Source organism: Sphaerodactylus townsendi, linkage group LG03, assembly GCF_021028975.2.
Source record: "Sphaerodactylus townsendi isolate TG3544 linkage group LG03, MPM_Stown_v2.3, whole genome shotgun sequence".
Lineage (NCBI taxonomy): Eukaryota > Metazoa > Chordata > Lepidosauria > Squamata > Sphaerodactylidae > Sphaerodactylus > Sphaerodactylus townsendi.
The window spans coordinates 12,200,721-12,221,437 of NC_059427.1; the positions used below are offsets into that span (position 1 = coordinate 12,200,721).

The window sequence follows — 20,717 nt, forward strand, 5'->3', positions numbered from 1 at the left end:
CCGGCATGTACGCAAAGCTGCCCCACGCTGGAAGGCACCCTCCATCCGTGTCCACGGCTCCAAAAATGGTAGGCACGTGGGGGCACTTCATCCTTACCGAGGGGAGACTACAGACCTGCAGTCAAACACTGAGGACAATAAGAACCTGCAGGCACGACGGACCTCCCGAGGCCATAAGCAAGACCCTCTCCCTTTCTTTTGTAGCTCAAAGAAGCTTGCCGTTCTAAGATTAACATACAATAAAACACATTAAACCTCCCCCTCCAGGAAAAAAGCCTCTCGCTTGAATCCCGTTAAAAGCTGCTCCCTGATTTTTGCCTTCCTCGCACTTTCTCTTTGCCCGTTATAAGCCCTCCTTTACGTAAGTAGTTATTGAGTGTACACAACTTTCCCTTCTCCCCTTTCGGGGCTTAGGGAGGGGCCACAGTTCTGCGGAAAAGTCTCTACGTTGCTTGCAGAAAGTCCCACGCTCTATCCATGGCATGCTGAGTTAAATGGATCAGGTAACAGATGATGCAAAAGACCCTAGAGCCGTGGTGGCGAACCTTTGGCACTCCAGATGTTATGGACTACAATTCCCATCAGCCCCTTCCAATTGGCCATGCTAGCAGGGGCTCATGGGAATTGTAGTCCATAACATCTGGAGTGCCAAAGGTTCGCCACCACGGCTAGAGCATAGGTGTCAAACTCGCGGCCCTCCAGATGTTATGGACTACAGTTCCCATCACCCCCTGCCAGTATTATGCTGGCAGGGGATGATGGGAGTTGTAGTCCATAACATCTGGAGGGCCGCAAGTTTGACACCTGTGCCCTAGAGTGCCCACTGCCAGTCAAATCAAACCACGCTGACCCCAATGAACCAATGATCTGACAGCATGAGGCAGCTTAGTTTGAAGACACCGAGTCTGTTTGAAACGTCAATCGTTGCTAAGAACAAATCAACACTGTTTTGTTTTTTTAAAATGTAAGCATTAGTGTAACAAAGAGCTTTGTTTGGAAAATTATAAAGAAAGACACCTGAGCTTTTATTTTATAGAAGCAAAGAAAGTAGGAAACCAAATATGGGCAAGGGGGGGCGGGGGCCAGCAAAAGAGAGATCTTAAGACTGGAAGTGAGATTCTAACACTGGGTGACTTTGTAGATGAAAGTGCTCCAGCAGTGGGGGGAACGTTACATGTCAGGGGAGTACTTATCCCTGGGGCGCACCGTCTTGAGGGGTCGCGATGGGTGTGCTTGGGAGGATTGACTTTCGCCCTGTGATGGGAAGGCAGCAGGTAGGTCCCGCTCCAACTGCTGTGCAGAAGGTGCGCAGGAATTTAAGGGCGTGGGGTGGGGGTGGGGGGCAAAACCCTGCCGTTGCTGCTGCTGCTGCATAATCAGCTCCCCCAGTCTGTCCAAACTCTTCATGGCAGCTTCCATGATGTGAAAATTGCGCTGCAGCGCTTCCTCCACAACCCTCCTGTCCTCTCTCGCCTCTTCCCTGTCTGCCCGCATTTCCGCCATCAGTTCCTCGTGCTGCCTGCGGCGCTCTGCCAGGTCTTCTGCACACCGCCTCTTTTCTGCAGCGTGCTCCCGGCGGCGCTCCTCCAGTTCCTGCGTGTGCTCCCTGCTGGACTGCTCCATCATGCGCTCTGCCACGCTGTAGAGACCGGGTACGCGGCGCTTCTTGGCACGTGAATTGGCCAGTCGTGTTGCAGGGGACAGCTCCGCCGGATGGGGCTCCACATTCACGCCTACCAATGGTGAAAGTGCGAAGATCATGAAGGGTAGAAAAGTCTCGGCGGCGAAGAAGAAGAAGAAGAGTTTGGATTTATATCCCCCCTTTCTCTCCTGCAGGAGACTCAAAGGGGCTTACAATCTCCTTGCCCACCCCTCAACAAACACCCTGTGAGGTTGGTGGGGCTGAGAGAGCTCCGAGAAGCTGTGACTAGCCCAAGGTCACCCAGCTGGCGTGTGTGGGAGTGCCCAGGCTAATCTGAATTCCCCAGATAAGCCTCCACAGCTCAGGCGGCAGAGCTGGGAATCAAACCCGGTTCCTCCAGATTAGATACACGAGCTCTTAACCTCCTACGCCACTGCTGCTCACAAGATGTCTACAGTCCCCTGAGCCAGAACCACCCTGCGAGTACAAGGCTGCGTACCTCCTCTAGCACTCCCTGTGGGGCTTTCCGGGGTCCTGGCGCATTGCTCTTCATCCCCGGATGTGTGAGCTGGAGAGAGAAATGATGGTTTGTAAGGCAGGCCAATTGCTGCAACATGGAGAAGGCAAAAGCAGCAGGCCACCCCTGGGACTTGGGGGTGGTGACGCGCGGACTGCACGGCGGCCTCCTCTATTGGCACCTCACAACAAACAGTAGATTCCACCCACCGCTAAGCATCTGCCACAGGTTATCTGCATGCAGACTTAACCATGCGGCCATTCTTGGAAATGTCTGGGAAATATCCCAACTCATAGCTAATCATTTTCATTAAGAGCACAGCTACTTTCCAATTATTGTATCCCATCTCTGGTTCACTTGCACAGCATTTACCACAAGCAGACACAGACATCCTTTATTGTTCACCCTTTATACATATGATTGTACTCCTGTCTATCATAGTAACACCATTATCAAATTTGCCGATGACACAACGGTGGTGGGGCTCATCTCTGGAGGGGATGAGTCTGCCTATCGGAGTGAGGTGGACCGACTGCTCTCATGGTGCAGGGGAAATAACCTGGTTCTTAATACCAACAAGACAAAGGAGCTTATAGTGGACTATAGAAGGAATAGCTCAGGAATTCAGCCCTTGACTATAAATGGAGATCAAGTAGAGCGGGTGGCTAGTTTTAAATTTTTGGAAGCGTTCCATAGATTAAAGAGGACTTGAGCCTGGGGTGTACAGACTGCCTTGCAGATTGGTTAAGAAGGCCCAGCAAAGACTGTACTATCTTAGACTGTTAAAGGAAACAAGCAACTGAATGGAAAACTCCTGGTGTGCTTTGCAGCTGTGCCCATATAAGAGAGTGTCTTAACCTACTGCATCTGTGTATGGTTCTCCAGTTGCACAGTGGCCCGGATAGGAAGGTGACTCCAAAGGGTGATCACTACTGCACAGAGGATTGATGGCTGCCCTCTCCCCTCCCCTTGGAAGAACTCTATAATTCCCGAAGCCTAAAGAAAGCCCAAAATATTCTGAGGGACCCGTCTCATCCAGCACACTCTCTTTTTGATCTGTTAGCATCCGGCAGACGATACAGGTCTATCAAAACTAGGACAAAGAGGCTTAGAGACAGCTTCTACTCTAGAGCTGTGGCTATGCTGAACTCCGCGGCTTCGTGTTGATGTGTTTGGGGCTGTGTAGGGATGGGTGGAGGAAGGGGAAAGTGAGGATGGGGTATGAGTCTGAAATGGTGTGCATCAAGGAATGCTGCTGTAAATTTTGTTGTGCGTGCACAATGACAATAAATGCTCATGCTTATAAGTCTTGGAAAAACCCGTATCTCACCATTACTCTTGGGGCAGATTCCTTTAGACCTTCCCATGACCCAGGGGTGATGGGGCTCACATCTGCCCTTTTCCCCCTGGGCAGGAAGGGATAAAGTGACTCTGCTCTAACCATTTTGCACCTCCTCCCCCATTTACTTGCCCAAGCAGTCGAGACCAAAAACTGCTAACACCTTCCTCGTGGAGAGTCAGGGGAAACTGGGAACCCAGAGGCGGGCCATGAGATATTGTGTGTTTGTGTTTCTGGGTATCTATAGGCCTGCCAGCTGGTCGCTATGCCCAGGCCCAAACAACCAATGGCAGGGTCAGTTTTGGGAGAGCAAGTGGCAGAGGCCCTTGCCCACACCCCCAGTTTCCCTGGTGGAAGGGTGGGATAAAAACAAGAGAAATACATTAATGCAAACCATACATTGTTATGGCGCTGAAGTAATAAATTGTTACAATGCTATACTGTAGCAGGCTCACCCTGAGAGGGCAAACCGGAGAAGGGCAACACCCCCCTCGCCCCCCCTTCTTTGCTTTGCTCCCTGGCTCTCCTGCTCCCTATTTTTACAATCTGTTCTTGCATATTTATTGCTATTTTTAGGGAGGAGTTTGGTCGCTCCCTTCTTTTTTGGGGTGGTTTTTAAAGGAATTGGGTTGCGGGACGCCATTTTTATTGTTACTGTTTTTGACCGCTGTTTACATGGGTTTAATGAATTTTAGTACATATGGTCACTATTGTGACCCTTGTTATATATTGTACTTAGATGATGTTGTGCACCGCCCAGAGCCCCTTGGGGATTGGGCGGTCTATAAATTTAAATAATAAAATAAAATAAAAATAAAAATAAAAATAAAATAGTGCTGAGGAGGGAAGGAAGGCCCACCCAGTGACCCTTCAGAAGAAACAAGGGAGCAAGTTCGAGAGGGGACAAGGCAGTAGGGCCCACCTGGGCACTGAGAGGAAAGGACTGCACAGGTGGCATACCTGGTGTGGCTGCCTCCTCTAGTGGCATCTCGTCCCCCTCCTCATTTGGGTGAGTAGTGGGTTGGCTGTCTGCAGGGTCCATCATGGCAGTTCCTAGAAAGGGACGATACTTAATAATGGACAAGAGCAGAAGGAGCAGGTTTGGGGGAAGTTATTATTATTATTATTATTATTATTATTATTATTTATTAGGTTTATAGACCGCCCTCCCCTGGAGGGCTCAGGGCGGTGAACAGCATATACATAGAGCACATATATCAGATTAAAATCCGTTAAATATTAGTTAACACAGGCTCTAAATATATATATATATATACCCTACCCGATTAAAATGCAGCATTAAAATTAATACAAAAGATGGCACCTACTATCAAATTCCCTCAAACCCCAAAGGGTGGGTGGGTGATAGAATTCATTTGATGTTATAAAGAGAAAAGGGGGAGGAGGAGGCCCCCCCCATCAACGGCTGGTCTCCCCAAAGGCCTGGCGGAACAGCTCAGTCTTGCAGGCCCTGCGGAACGCATTAAGATCCCGCAGGGCCCTGACAGCTGGTGGGAGAGCATTCCACCCGGCCGGGGCCAGAGCTGTGAAGGCTCTGGCCCGGGTAGAGGCCAGCCGTATCATTGAGGGGCCAGGGATCACCAGTAAGTTGGCCTCCACCGAGCGCAGAGACCGATTCGGGACATATGGGGTAAGACAGTCCAGCAGGTATGGAGGTCCCAGGCCGCGCAAGGCCTTAAAGGTTGTGGCACCAGACCCTGTGGCAATGGCTAATTTTACCTGAAGGTGCAGGGGTGGAGCAATTCATGTCCTCCATGTCGTTTTCCACCTTGACGATTGGCAGATCGCACGCGAGGAGCTGCTCCAAGCCTTCCTGCAGCGACAGCGGGGGCCTTTGGGGCTCAGCGGGCTTGCGGAGGGCATTTAAGCTGCGCGGCACCCGCTTCGGCTTCACACTGGCATCCCCTCGGAGGATGCGGTGCAGCTCTTCGAAGTAAGGGCAGGTTGCCCGGTTGCTGCCCACCTGGCTGTTGAGGGTGACCACCCGCTTGTACTCCAGGCGCAGGGCTTTCGCCTTGGTCCGGCACTCCACAGCAGAGCGGTTGTGGCCCCGCTTGCCCATCTCCTTCGAGATCATCTCAAAGGAGTCGATGTTCCGGTGGCAGCTGCGGAGAGCCTCCTGCACGTTTTGCTCTCCCCAGAGGGCGAGCAGGTCGAGGGTCTCGTCACGCCTCCACGAAACCCCCCGGACCCCAGATGGTTTGCTGGCTGCAGGCGGGATGTTAAAAAATGGAGGAAGAGAGAAGAATTGACGGGACGGTTAGAAGAAATAGAGAGGAAAACGAAAGGCGAGGGGGAGAAATGCCTACATGCCTACGTGATTTATCTACACCATCACAAACTGACTTTTGAAACATTGCCTCTACTCACGAATGGTCTCCTGCCTGTGGGATTTATGAATGAACTTGATTCCAGTGCTATTCTATTCATGTATAAGAATGTATTTATAATACTATTAATTCTCCCATTTGAACGGGGCCACTTGGCATACTACCTGTATTGCTTAATAAACCCTGTTCAAAGGAGAGCCATAATGCTCGCCAGGTTCAATGTTATGCCTTCTGCCCTGTTACATGGCAGATTTAATAAGCAAGAAAAGGCTAAAAGATTGTGCCCATGTAACAATGGCTCAGTTGAATCTCTGACCCACCAATTACTTCACTGTCTCAGATTCAAGGAAATCAGATCCAAGTATGTGAATCCCCAATTTATTTAGATTACACTACTTGTTGAACAACCCTGATCCTTTTCTCTGTATGATAGTGGCAGACTTTCTCCTGGAAATTACTAAATGCCAGTAGATTTCCTTCGTCCTAACATGTATATCCTGTATTGTATATGCTTTTTAATCTGTTTTTATTATTGTTGTACTGCTGATATAATACTGTTAATGCGTTTAGACTTGTCATTCATGCTATAAATCAGTTTGTTGTACTTCCCTGTTTTGGGCGAGTGTTTTTCTGGAGGTAGCTCATCCAGTTTACTGTTAGAAGAAATTACTGAGGAAAACATTGGCCACCAGTCCCCAATCCTGTTGAGCCTGCAGGTGCCTTTGAAACTCTTGAACACAGCGTGGTGGGCGCTGCCACAAAACGGCCACTTACCTTACGGTGTGATGGCAGCTCTTGCTGAAGCATTTTTTTTTTAAAAAAAAAATCTGCACAGCCAATCAAATCTCCACTGCTTAATCAAAAGTCTTGCCAGGCAAAAACTCCACCTGGCCATGCCCGCTTTCTACAACCATGTGGCAGGCACCACAAAAGGTGTCGTGAGACACCATGAAGCTCACAGGCACCACAGTGAAGATTCAAAGTACAGACTGAAATGAAAGAGGGGGAAAAGGCTTTAAAACCTTAAAATGCCCTGAAAATGGCACTTGCGAAGGACGCATGGGAGAAAAGGGCCTAGAATTCCGTGGTGGCGAACCTATGGCACGCCAGATGTTCATGGACTACAATTCCCATCAGCCCCTGCCAGCAAGGCCAATTGGCTATGCTGGCAGGGGCTGATGGAAATTGTAGTCCACAACATCTGGAGTGCCAAAGGTTCGCCACCACGGGCCTAGATACATGGAAGAATGCAAATGGAACTGCCCAGGACAGGGGACTGCAACCTGCGGCTCTCCAGATGTTCATGGACTACAAACTTTGACAAAGTTCCTCACCAGAGACTGTTGAGAAAACTCAGCAATGAAGGAATAAGAGGGGAAGTCCTCCTATGGATTAAAAACTGGTTGAGGAACAGGAAACAAAGAGTGGGTGTAAATGGGAAGTTCTCACAATGGAGAGATGTAGGGAGTGGTGTCCCCCAAGGATCCGTTTTGGGACCAGTGCTCTTTAACTTATTCATAAATGACCTGGAAGTAGGGAATTTGGAAGTAGTGGCTGGTGGCCAAGTTTACCGGAAGATGATACCAAATTATGTGCAGGGTGGTGAGAACCACAAAGGATTGCTTAAGAGCTCCAAAAGCGGCTGACCTTGATAAATTAGGTGAGTGGAGCTAAGAAATGGCAAATGCAGTTCAATGTGGCGAGGAAATGTAAAGTTGATGCACATAGGGGCCAAAAATCCAAACTTCACATACTGCGCTACAGGGGGTCAGTGCTTTATCAGTCTGAGACCAGGAAAGGGATTTGAAACGTCTTAGTTTGATAGTTCCATGGGGAATGTCAACTCGTAATGCATGTAGCTGACCGTGAAAAAAGGCAAACTCTATGCTGGGGATAATTAGGAAAGGAATTGAGAATAAAACTGCAAAAGATTGTCATGCCCTTATATATAAAAGCATTAGTGCTGACCGCGCGGAGTACTGTGTTCAGTTCTGGTAAGCCACATCTCAAAAAAAAGGATATCGAGAAAGAGATAGAAAAAGTGCAGAGAAGGGCAACGCGAGGATGATTGGAAAGAGTTAAGACACCGCTACCTTTATGAGGAGAAAGGCTGCAGCGTTTGGGACTCCTTTTAGTTTGGAGAGGAAGAGAACGTCTGAGGGGGGATATGATTGGAAGTCTACTCAAAAGTATGGCATGGGGTAGAAAATGTTGACAGAGAGAAATTTTTTCTCTCTTTCTCCTATAATACTGAGAACCAAGGGGCATCTCCATTTGTTCGAAAATGCTGGGGGGAAAGAATTAGGACTAATTAATAAAAGGAAACACTTCTTCACTGCTAGCGTGTGATTGGTGTTTGGAATATGCTGCCACAGGAGGTGGTGATGGCCACCTAACCTGGATAGCTTTAAAAGGGCTTAGGACAAGTTTGTGGAGGAGAAGTCCAATCTATGGCTACCAATCTTGATCCTCCTTGATCTCAGATTGCTAATGCCTTAGCAGACCAGGTGCTCAGGAGCAGCAGCAGCAGAAGGCCATTGCTTTCACATCCTGCATGTGAGCTCCCAAAGGCACCTGGTGGGCCACTGCGAGTAGCAGAATGCTGGACTAGATGGACTCTGGTCTGATCCAGCAGGCTAGTTCTTATGTTCTTATGTTCTTAAATCCCATCAGCCCCTGCCAGCATGGCCAATTGGCTTCAGAAGAAACAAGGGAGCAAGTTTGAGAGGAGGCCATACTGGCAGGGGCTGATGGGAATTGTAGTCCACGAACATCTGGAGAGTTTCAGACCCCTGGCTCAGGAGGACTACTTTACACACGGATTGTTGCTTCATTTTCCAACTCGCCTTCCATTTGAGGGTCGTTTGTCACTTGGTCTTTGGCCCTTTTTGCCCTTCTGTGTGTGTGCTTTAACAACATCACACAACATAATTTCAGAAGAAAACATATACGCTGATAAATGACAGCAGTATTACTGTGCTATGGCACGACACATGCAGATTTTTTAAGCCCTCAAAAAGTCCTCCCATGGTATGGCAGGAAAAAAAATGGTGCAGAAACTAGTCAAGGTGGGTGGGACCTTTGTAGACAGAAACATCTTTACCTGATTTCTTCGTCAGGGATCTGTTAAGCAGCTTCCTTGCCTCATTCATTGTCTCCAACAACCTTCTCTCCTCAATCCCTGGCCAAAGACCCATGTCATTCCCACTCACTTGCCCGTGGACTCCTAGAACAAAGATTTCTTCGTTGAGAAACTCCTGCATAGAGCTGCAGGGGGGAGGGCCATTTTGTCTTGGCCTCAAACTCTAAAAGGGCTGCACATTACACATTTGTTCATTTTTTTGGAGTCTGATATGTTTTGCAACTTTCTGATATGTTTTGCAACTTTCACACCCACTGTGTATTGCCATTTTTAAATTTTAATTTGTTAAGGGCGACGAGGATGATTGAGGGATTGGAGCACCTTCCTTATGAGGAGAGGCTGCAGCGTTTGGGACTCTTTAGTTTGGAGAGGAGACGTCTGAGGGGGGATATGATTGAAGTCTATAAAATTATGCATGGGGTAGAAAATGTTGACAGAGAGAACTTATTCTCTCTAGCTCACAATACTAGAACCAAGGGGCATCCATTGAAATGGTGAAAAATGTGGGTTAAGGTGGGACTAATAAAAAAAGGGAAACGCTTCTTCAAGCTTAGCGTAGATTGGTGGTGTTTGAGAATATACTGCTGGGAGGTGCGTGATGGCCACTAACCTGGATAGCTTTAAAAAAGAGCTTGAGATTGGAATTTATGGAGGGAGAACCAGATCCTGTGGCTACCAATCTTGATGTCCCTCCCTTGAATACGGAATTTTCCATTATGCCTTAGCAGACCAGGTTGCTCAGGACAGCAGCAGCAGCAGCAGCAGAAGGCCATTGCTTTCACCTCCTGCATCGCCAAGGCTCCCCAAAGGCAACCCTGGTGGGCCACTGCGAGTAGCAGAGTGCTGGACTAGATGGACTCTGGTCTGATCCAGCAGGCTAGTTCTTATGTTCTTAAGACGCCTCAAAAGCTGGATGCGGCCCAGGTTTACCCCAAACTCTGAGAGAACTGGCCCCTCCTCCCCACATACGTGAGGTACATCCCATCTGCAAGAAAAGGTACATCAAGAACGTAGGAAAGGGACTTGGGGGGTTGGGGGGAAGAATCCAGCAGCAGATACCAATATGCCATTTTGTCAAAATACACGGGCCTATGTACACTGAGAACCCTGCGTGAAGTTCTGGACCCTGCAGCAAGCAAGATGTCGTTTTGGGGGGCCGCCATCCTTTGACAGAAGCAGGTTATCATTTGATCACTCAAGGATCTGGTTGGAGCAGTGATGGGGGGGCGCAGGCTTCTTCACTGGGGGTCGGGCTAGCGGCTCCCCAGCCCCACTCTGCTCTGCGAATTCAGCCAATCCCTCACCTTTGTGGGAAGCCGAGAGTCTACTGCACTCCTCTGAAGGATTTTCCTCTTCCTCCACTTTTATTATCACATCAGGGATCCCTAGTCAGGGGAGAGGTTCCAAAAACACCAAGAAAACCAAATCATGGTTTTTGTGTTCACGTGGCACATTCAATATAATCTGCTATAACTAACGCCAAGCTGTTGACTCTGGAACTGGGAAGTGTTGGTGTCTTTAAAAAGTTACTTATGCTGGTTAATAATCACAGATGTTTTCTTGATATCCGAGATATGTACATTCTGGGGTGCTGTGTGGTTTCCGGGCTGTATGGCCGTGTTCTAGCAGCATTCTCTCCTGACGTTTCGCCTGCATCTGTGGCTGGCATCTTCAGAGGATCTGATAGTAGGAATGAAAAGCAAGTAGAGTATATATACTGTGAGGTCAAAAGGTGAGGCCCTCTGAATAGAGTAGCCTGGTATGTGAGTCACAAAGAAGTCTGTAGCCTGGGAGTAACAATGAAGATAGCAAGGTCAATAGGTGAATGCATCTGAATAGAAGTATCCTGATCCCAGGCTACAGACTTCTTTGTGAACTCACCTCTAGGCCGAAAAGATGCCAGCCACAGATGCAGGCGAAACGTCAGGAGAGAATGCTGCCAGAACACGGCCATACAGCCCGGAAACCACACAGCACCCCAGTGATTCCGGCCGTGAAAGCCTTCGACAATATGTACATTCTGTTTCTGGAAATCAAAATGCGCTGCATTTTTAAAAGAATATTTCCATCCTGCTTCCTCAAGAAATCTTGCCTAAAGCGGTCCCTCAGGTACCCCAGTCCCAAGCCATTCAAAGATGACCATTTGCCCTCAGAATTGTGCCTGGATGAAGCAAATGTGCAGCCCATGCATCTTTCAGTACGGAAGTAACGCCATCCTTATATCCATCCCCAATACCTATCTGGTTGCTACATTTTGTATGTGGAAAACAGCCCAGTTCTGCTTACTCGGTACTCTGAAAACTCTTTCCCTTAGGAGCAGCAGTGGCGTAGGAGGTTGAGAGCTCGTGTATCTAATCTGGAGGGACCGGGTTTGATTCCCAGCTGTGGAGGCTTATCTGGGGAATTCAGACTAGCCTGTACACTCCCACACACGCCAGCTGGGTGACCTTGGGCTAGTCACAGCTTCTCGGAGCTCTCAGCCCCACCCACCTCACAGGGTGTTTGTTGTGAGGGGGGAAGGGCAAGGAGATTGTCAGCCCCTTTGAGTCTCCTGCAGGAGAGAAAGGGGGGATATAAATCCAAACTCTCTTCTTCTTACAGACAAATAAAGCTGGGGTGGCTGGGGTAAAGTGCTCCTGGTCCCCGTGATTCTCTTTCCCAACGAATGGGAAAGATCTAAAGCAGTCAACCAAGTAAATTATCTTGAGCCGGTAAAAGCTATAGCAGCTCTCAGTCCCTAACGTCAAAGTTTATGGACGAAGCTGGTCTGTCCAGAATGTATTTTGCATTCAACTCACCAAGACAGAGTGAATTGAGGATTTCAGATTCCACATCTGAAGTTTGACTCCAGATCTGTTTGGGACACCGTCTCTCTCACACGCAAAACATCTGGCTAAGAGGGCTCTTTTTGAAACAGGGAATATTACCAGACTCCCATGATACATAGTACAATACCTTTTTTTTTTTGTCGCCAGGTCACAGCTGACTTAAGGCAACCTCATAGGACAGTGATGGCGAACCTTTTTGAGGCCGAGTGCCCAAACTGCAACCCAAAACCCATTGATTTATTGCAAAGTGCCAACACGACAATCTAACCTGAATACTGAGGTTTTAGTTTAGAAAAAACAGTTGACTCCGAGGCGCGTGTTACTCGGGAGTAAGCTTGGTAGTAGTCGGTGGCTTTTACTTGGAAGCAACCATGTAACTCTTCCAACAGGTGAATCACGACCCTAGGAGGGTTTACTCAGAAGCAAGCCCCATTGCCAGTAACCGAGCTTACTCCCAGGTAAAGGATCATGCTTTAGTTCTTTGCATGAAAATCAGTGGGGTTTAACAGCGCTTAACAGGGTTACCTATACTGCTTCCCCAAAACTAGGTGTTAGGTTTAATGCTAATAATCGAGCCCAGCGGCCCAGGCCAGCCTATATGTGGGGGGGGGGGGGGGCACTCTGCACGTGCCCACAGAGAGGGCTCTGAGTGCCACCTCTGGCATCCGTGCCATAGGTTCGCCACCACTGTCATAGGAGTTTTCCAAGCAAGAGATGCCCATGGGTAGTTTGCCATTGCCTGCCTCCATTTCACGCTTCTGGTATGCCTTGGAGGTCTTCCCATCCAAGTACAAACCAGGGTCAGGGCTGAGAGTGGGTGGCTGGCCCCAAATCACCCAGCAAGTTTCCATGGCACAAGGGGGGATTGGGACCTGCGTTCCCCAGGTTCTCATTTGACACCTTACTCATTAAACCATGCCGGCTCGATACACATTACGCTGCAGAACTTGTGTAAGCACTGTGCTAGAACTTGCGTATTTCGCATCATTCTTATACAGCTGAACAGCTACCCAAACCAGATCTTCATATATCTACCCGATTTATTTTTGTACTGGTGGGTTTAAGCATCTCAGTTTCTCATAGCCCAGTAGAAGGCATGGGCTAGTGCAGGGGTTGGCAACCTGCGGCTCGGGAGCCGCATGCAGCTCTTTCAGCCTTATACTGCGGCTCCGCGTGGCCTGGAGGTCGGAGGGTAGCGTGGGCGTGTCCTTCCAGAGCAGCCACCATCCCCCCTCTGCCATCCCTGCGGCCGCCATCCCCCCTCTGCCCCACAGAGCAGGCAGAGGGGTTTCCCTGCCCAGCACCTCCGCCTCCCGGCGCTGGAAGGAAAGGTGAGTGGAGCCGCCTCTCCAGCTCGGTAGATCTTCGGGGCCGTGGAAAACAGGTCCAAATGGCTCTTTGGGTGGTAAAGGTTGCTGGCCCCTAGGCTAGTGCCATACTGAAAGAGTTGTTCTGATTTCCCAAGCTGCTCATGGCATTAAAAAAATGTTACCCCCACAGTGGAGTATATGGAAGGCTTTTTCTGCTTATCTCTAAAATTCACCTTTTGGTCATCACTGACCAAAAGTACTCTGCTTGTCCCTGAACTTCAACTTTTGGTCACCACTCTGTATCCACAACATTTTGGGGACTAGCAGGGGGCATCGGACTGACAAAGCCTAAAAATGACAGGGCTAACCCTTTTTCTCACCTGAGTAGGCGCTTAGGGAGGTTTCGTATCCTTCCGTTGGTTCTTCCAGTTTTAATGTATTATTCGGAAAGCCTGATCAGGTAAAAACAATTACTGTTACTATTTGAAAGAAAAAATGGCATATCTGCGAGACTCTGATGCATAAATTCATAAGTGGAAGCAGTTTGTAATAAGCCTGCAGCTCAAAACGGCACGGTACTGCACCTACTAGCTAGCTTTTTGAAACAGCAAACTGGAGTGAGAAGATCTACTCAAATAAGTATCCCTGTCTGCTGTTTCAACTAGCAACGTCCCTCATGTTATCTGTCTAGACATCACGAGGAAGTTAGTGCCTCTTTATCAGAGACATTAAAATCCATTTAACAAAACGTGAAAATGGAGTCCTAAGCAGGGATATCAACATTTCCTAAGGAGATATACCGTGTTTCCCCGAATATAAGACAGTGTCTTATATTAATTTTTGCTCCCAAAGATGCGCTATGTCTTATTTTCAGGGGATGTCTTATTTTTCTGTGTTCTGTTTGTCGGGTATGCTTCCAAACAAAAACTTTGCTACGTCTTACTTTTGGGGGATGCCTTATATTTTGCACTTCAGCAAAACCTCTACTACGTGTTATTTTCCGGGGATGTCTTGTATTCGGGGAAACAGGGTAGTAGCGACTTGGGGCACACTCCAAATTACCTTAGCCCTTCCAACACTTGAATAAGCACTTGGGTGCTGTGTGGTTTCCGGGCTGTATGGCCGTGTTCTAGCAGCATTCTCTCCTGACGTTTCGCCTGCATCTGTGGCTGGCATCTTCAGAGCATCTGAATCCAGCCACAGATGCAGGCGAAACGTCAGGAGAGAATGCTGCCAGAACACGGCCATACAGCCCGGAAACCACACAGCACCCAAGTGATTCCGGCCGTGAAAGCCTTCGACAACACTTGAATAAGCAGTTTAGAAGATCTTGTTTTCCTCAGAGCATTGAGGATCCAGACATGATCCTCAGCTTAATGACCAAGTCAGAGAACTCAGTGGCACCTCCAGCAGATATAAAGTGGTGAAGGTAAACTGGGACAGAATGGATCTCAACAGATTTGGCTCTTCATTTATTTAGTTATTTATACTCTGTTTCAGAAAAAGATGTTGGTACAGTCAGTTGAGGTGCAACAGTAGAGGAAATTGTATCCTTCCGCGTTAAAATATAATCTTGAACGACTATGAGAATTATCATTCATTTTTATGTGCTACCTTTGTCAAAACCATTATTTTGTACATTACTGAACGTGGTTCTTTGATACAAGAGCATTTATAGTTCACTGAATGACTATCACCAATACTTGGTGATGGGGAGGAGCAGGTTTACATTGGCATTAGGACACAGGCGGTGTATTCTACAACAAAGAAGGTTTGGCACAGTGGTGGGATCCAAAAATTTTAGTAACAGGTTCCCATGGTGGTGGGATTCAAACTGTGGTGTGGCGCCAATGGGGCTGGGTGGGGCACGACGGGGGTGTGGCTGGGCATTCCGGGGGCGGGCATTCCTGGGCGGGGCTGTGGCAAGGACGCAGCCGCTGCACCGGTCCTTGGGTGGGAAACGAATGCACGCAGGCGCAGGCTGCCACGCACGCCGGTGCACCTCCTGCTAGACTGCTTCAAGTTCTGCGCGCTACTGCTGAGAGGAGGGGCATAACTAAGGCAAAAATCTCGTGGCAAAATCACCAATTAGTAACCCCCTCTCGGCACACACAAATAATTAGTAACCTACTCTCGGGAACCTGTGAGAACCTGCTGGATCCCACCTCTGGTTTGGCATATTAAGTTCTGTGGTGGCGGACTGTACAGCCTTATTAACATCATTTTCTGAGACTGTGGATTTCTAGACCTTCTTTCCATTTAACATACACACCAGAAGGTTAATCTGCAAAATGTAATACACACATTCTCAACCTGAGACGAATTTATCATCCCTGATTTCCAGGTGCTTCTCTGAATATTTACCTAAGGTGACATCTGATGGTGTCTCCTTTTCCTCCCGGCCCTGAAGACCAGGCACAAACGAATCTTCTCTCTGTGCCAGCGGAAAATTCAACAGAGGAACTGGACGACCTGTTGAGCAAGGAAGGAAATTGTGGCTGGCATTAAATGGTTAAGGTCGGTGGGGAGACGAGATGTCAAGGGAGGGAGACCCACAATCCCCTCCAGAGCCCTTAACCATGGCTAAAGGATCAAGAGGATTAATGCTGCTTTATCATCATTCATCCTCAATCCATCTTTATTACATGAGATATTTCAGGTATATCGCAGGTGGCTATTTCCATCTTTTGTCAGTTAGGGAAATTACCTATATAGTTGTGGTTTGATGAGGGTTGCGGCTTCCTCGTTCTCCCATATGTGGTGGTCATATAGATAAGCCTGGGTAAAAACAAATGTGTTGGCTTGAAGCCTAAAGGAAAGTAAGTAAGGTAGGTGCCAGGCAAGCCTCATGGGGGAGGGCCTTCCAACGATGAGGTGCCACCACGGAAAAGGCCCCGCCATCTCTGGTCTCCAACTACCTCACTTTGTAGGCAGGAGTACAGAGAGCAGGGCCTGATCACTCAGACATGCACAAAAAAAGGAGATATGCTTTTTATGTTGTGTGGGTAAACACCTTAGGCAATTTCTCCCTAACTGTTTTTTTTCCTCGAAGTTGCAAGAAATTAACCCCTCCCCACCTCATGAACAAAATACTTACCTTGAGAGCTGATAGCACTATTATAATTCTCCTGCATGATAACCAGGTACAAAATTCTTAGGATGAGATCCAAGAAAGACCCCTTCCCAGTGAAATTTACATTCACATTCTCAAAGCTCAAAGGTGCCTGAAAGAGAGGAAAAGAAAGACCCCAATTCAAAGTTTGGATTTCTGTAGTACTAACAACAACCAACATCACATCCTGAGCACTTCTCTCCCATTTGAACGGGGCCATTTGGCACACTACCTGTATTGCTTAATAAACCCTGTTCAAAGGAGAGCCATAATGCTCGCCAGGTTTAATGTTATGCCTTCTGCCCTGTTGCATGGCAGATTTAATAAGCAAGAAAAGGCTAAAAGATTGTGCCCATGTAACGATGGCTCAGTTGAATCTCTGGCCCACCAATTACTACACTGTCTCAGATTCAAGGAAATCAGATCCAAGTATGTGAATCTCACTCCTTTACATTTACCCCATCTCCCCGATTTAATTAGATTACACCACTTGTTGGACAACCCTGATCCTTCTCTCTGTATGATAGTGGCAGGCTTTCTCCTGGAAATTACCAAATGTCAGTAGATTTCCTTCAACCTAACATTGATTTCCTGTATTGTATATGCTTTTTAATCCGTTTTTTTATTATTGTTGTACTGTTGTCTATGCCAATAAAGGCTTGCTTCTAAAAAAAACATCCTGAGCACAGAACTAACTGTCTCAGTACCTCTGCTGTGGGAAGTGTGAGAAAAAATATTCTGCATGTGGATAAATATGCCATGTTATGCAAATGAGGCGAACTTAAGTGCACACTTGCGCGATTTGTGAGGCACAGTGATTGGATCGCCTAAGCCCCACCCACCCCCTGAAGACTTTCTCAGCCCGCCCTCCTGCTGTGACAGCCGCATGTATTGTCTTACACACTTCAGCCCTACCTCTGTGATCTTGAGGGTCAGAAATTTGGGGGTAGTTTTCTTTTTGCACATGGCCAGTGGAAAAGGTCTCTTTCACACCAGGGGCCAAACCACCCTTCTCCCTCCTGGCCCCAGCAGCTCTTGGCTCACCTGCATTCATTCCAGCAGAGTTACCCCTGGGATTGAGGAGTTTTCCCCATGCAGCTCTACCCATCCCCAACAGCAGTAGCCTTAATTTGGGTTTCTGCCCTTTCCCCCACTGTTCCAGTTGTCCACGGCTGCCCTGCTGGGTTGCACCTCGCAGGATACTGCGAATAACAGTCCTCAGCATCTGATTTCCCGGGACAAACCAAGCGAGATGCAAATTCTAAGCCAGCGCGGCGAGCGCGCAGTATCGAATAACGGTGCGGAGGACATAATGGTGTCCCCGCACTTGCTTTCCTGCATGATTTCAAGGGACAATCGGGGGAGGGGGAGCCGCGGGCGCCAAAGGTCATATTTCCGCACCTCCCCTCCCCCTTGTCCCTTCCATCTCCTGCCCGCCGTCCCTCCCCCCACCACCTTGCAATGCTTTTTAAAAAAAATTGCGTATTGTTATTCTGGATTGTGGGGCGGTTTCTATAGCCCCGTTCCTATTCCAGATTAAACACGCAAAATTAGGGGGTGGGGGGAGGTGGGAGGAAGCCTGCCGGAGGCGGGGATGGCGGACGCGGAGGGAAAGCGCGCAGGAAACCTCCATGCGGAGGCTCCGCTGCGAAATGAGAGCAAAACGGGAAATCGCCCCCGTGCGGAAGCGACCCAACTCGTTTCCCGAGCGCCGCTCCGCTAAAGATCCCCCGGGGCGGCTTTGCAGAAAGACACACACACACACACACACACACGGCTCGCAGCTGCAGGGTCGTCTTTTGCAAAGACAAGCGCAAATGTCTATATACCTCTCTTGCGGCTCTTCCTCCGCTTTCCCGCACCAGCAGTTTTGGGGAGGCGCCTTCCCATCCCCTTTCGCGGTTACCCAAAAGTGGGTCCGCCCATAGTGGGCGTGCCGGAGGGTGCAGAATCGAAGGAGCGGGGATCGGTTCCCAAGCCTGGAGGCAGGTGTGGGGAGATACTCATGGCTTCACGGTAGTTGTAGTCCTGCGGTGGCGAGCCTATGACGCTCCAGATGTTCGTAAACTACAATTCCCATCAGCCCCTGCCAGCATGGCCAATTGGCTGCTCCGAGCACAGATAATTGCAGTGGCTGCTGGGAGTTGTAGTCTTTCGCCTCATCAGCGTCGTCGCCGCCTCTGGAAACCAAGTCTCTGCTACACTGGAGCTCACATCAGCAATTGACAAACCCTCAGAGAAGCCGCAGCTTCAGACTGACCCAGAACTAAAGAGTCAAACTCTTCATGCATCTAATGAGCGGGATTCTGGTGTGCAGACAAAGGGTTACTATCATGGTTGCTCTATGAATTATTTTATTTATCTATCTATCTATCTATCTATCTATCTATCTATCTATCTATCTATCTATCTATCTATCTATCTATCTATCTATCTATCTATCTATCTATCTAGCAATCAATTAGTTAATTAATTAATAGTTAGATTCTGCTGTATCTCACTACTTACCTTATCTCACGTATACTGCAGGATGGCAGAGGCTTACAGTTAATTTCATTGGAGACAAAAGGAAGCCAAGCTTTCTCCTCATGTTCTTTGATAACCCCCTACCCCCCACCCCAAAGGGGAGACCTGGAGGTTCCAGACCTATCTCTCTATTACTCAGCACCCGAGTTTAGAAAGGTTTCTGTACGTTTTAGGGAACTTTGGTAAAAATCCTATTGCAACCATTTCACTTCAAAAGAGATTACTTGGATGCAATATATGCCTCATCCCAAAAACATTAAACAATCCTTTTCCTTTACCCTTCAACCTGGGGAAAATACTGCTCTTAGTTCCAAACATTTCTCCAGCACAGCCATTTCTAGGACAAGAATTTTTTATACAGAAGAGACCGAAACTCCTTTTCATCCTGAGGAACGATCTACAAAGGTCAAAAAATGTGTCAAAAGGGGTATGTTGTAAATAAAACTGACAATAGTCCCCTCTTCTTGCAATTTCTTGGTTTCAATACCTTCATGTTCAACAGTGGATAAATACCATCAGATATTAAAAAGTAACTTGCAAGAGAACTTCCAGATTCAGAAATGGGTTACCAATAGTTCTTCTTACCTTACCATAACTATTTCTTCTTTTTTGTACAAAATGTTAAGTGCATGTCTTTGGTCTGCAATTCCAAACTATGTCCTCAACCAGGAAAAGGATCTGCATGCTCCTTTATATGGACACATTAACTTTTTATTTTTGCACACATCAGTAAGAGAAGTATCCTATAAGCTCTATTCAAGATGGCATTTAACTCGGGATATATTTCTCCCATATATTTCTAAAACTTGGAAGAAATGTCAAGGAAAGAGTACCTTTTAACATGCCTGGTTCAAAAATTCAACATTTTTGAGTCCTAATTAGACATCATATCCTAAAGATGGCAGGGTATACTTGATCAGCTGAAATGATACTACTTGGAAACATTGAGAACAAATACCTTCAAATCAGTGGTGGGACTGAAATACCGTATATACTCTATAAGCCGAGTTTTTCAGCCCTATTTTAAGGCTGAAAAATGCCCCCTCGGCTTATACACGAGTCACTGCTTACCAGCCAGCTCTTCAGGCCTCTGCCGAGGCTGAGGGCGTGGCCGAGACGACCTCCCTGCCGCTGCACAAGTTGCTTGTTGCTGCCCTCCTGGAGGGTGAAGGGGAACCCTGGCTGGCTGGGCTTCCTTAAACCCTGGGAGGCAGAGGGAGCTCCTTATTTGGGCAATGACATCAGGGGGAGTCACTGCCCAAATTAGGAGCTTCCTCCACCTCCCAGCTGGCTGGGCTTTCTCAAACCCAGCCTGGAGGTGGAGGGAGCTCCTTATTTGGGCAATGATATCAGGGGGAGTCACTGCCCAAATAAGGAGCTCCCTCCACCTCAGGGCTGGGTTTGAGGAAGCTCAGCCTGCCTGAAGGTGGAGGGAGCTCCTTATTTGGGCAATGACATCAGGGGGAGTCACTGCCCAAATAAGGAGCTCCCTCTGCCTGCCACTGGCTGGGCTTCCTCAAACTCAGTGGGAGGTGGAGGGAGCTCCTTATTTGGGCAATGACATCAGGGGGAGTCACTGCCCAAATAAGGGGCTCCCTCTGCCTCCCGGCTTCCCACCTTCCGCTTATACGCGAGTCAATACGTTTTCCCAGGTTTTGGTAGTAAAGTTAGGTGCCTCGGCTTATACACGAGTCGGCTTATACACGAGTATACACGGTAATTTAACAACCGGTTATGGAGATGGGATCCAAACAATTTAACAACTGATTGTTTACAAGCACCATTTTAACAACCGGTTCTGTCAAAATGGTGTGAACCTGCTGATTCCCACCACTGCTTCAAATTCTGAAGAGCTTATAAATTTGCTGCTGTTAGCTGCTGAAATGCAAACAGTATTTTTTTTGCTATACTCTTTTTAACATATCGACCTAAGCTAAAACAAAGACCAAA

The 20,717-nt window shown here is 48.0% G+C and overlaps 2 protein-coding genes across 2 annotated transcripts in view; one reads left to right on the forward strand and one right to left on the reverse strand.

The window, feature by feature from the left end:
- LOC125428885 (zinc finger protein 271-like) overlaps window positions 1-20,717 on the forward strand; it is a 1,035,007-nt gene that overhangs the window by 393,447 nt on the left and 620,843 nt on the right. The window lies entirely within an intron of this gene.
- On the reverse strand, window positions 1,005-18,243 carry LOC125428715. The gene is made up of 10 exons (XM_048489287.1): window positions 18,071-18,243; window positions 16,227-16,353; window positions 15,494-15,601; window positions 13,510-13,581; window positions 10,296-10,376; window positions 8,953-9,075; window positions 5,239-5,727; window positions 4,459-4,551; window positions 2,142-2,210; window positions 1,005-1,733 (listed from the first exon to the last, which is right to left on the reverse strand). Exons 2-10 carry the CDS (start codon window positions 16,261-16,263, stop codon window positions 1,171-1,173), a joined length of 1,635 nt encoding a protein of 544 aa, XP_048345244.1. The 5' UTR covers window positions 16,264-16,353; window positions 18,071-18,243; the 3' UTR covers window positions 1,005-1,170.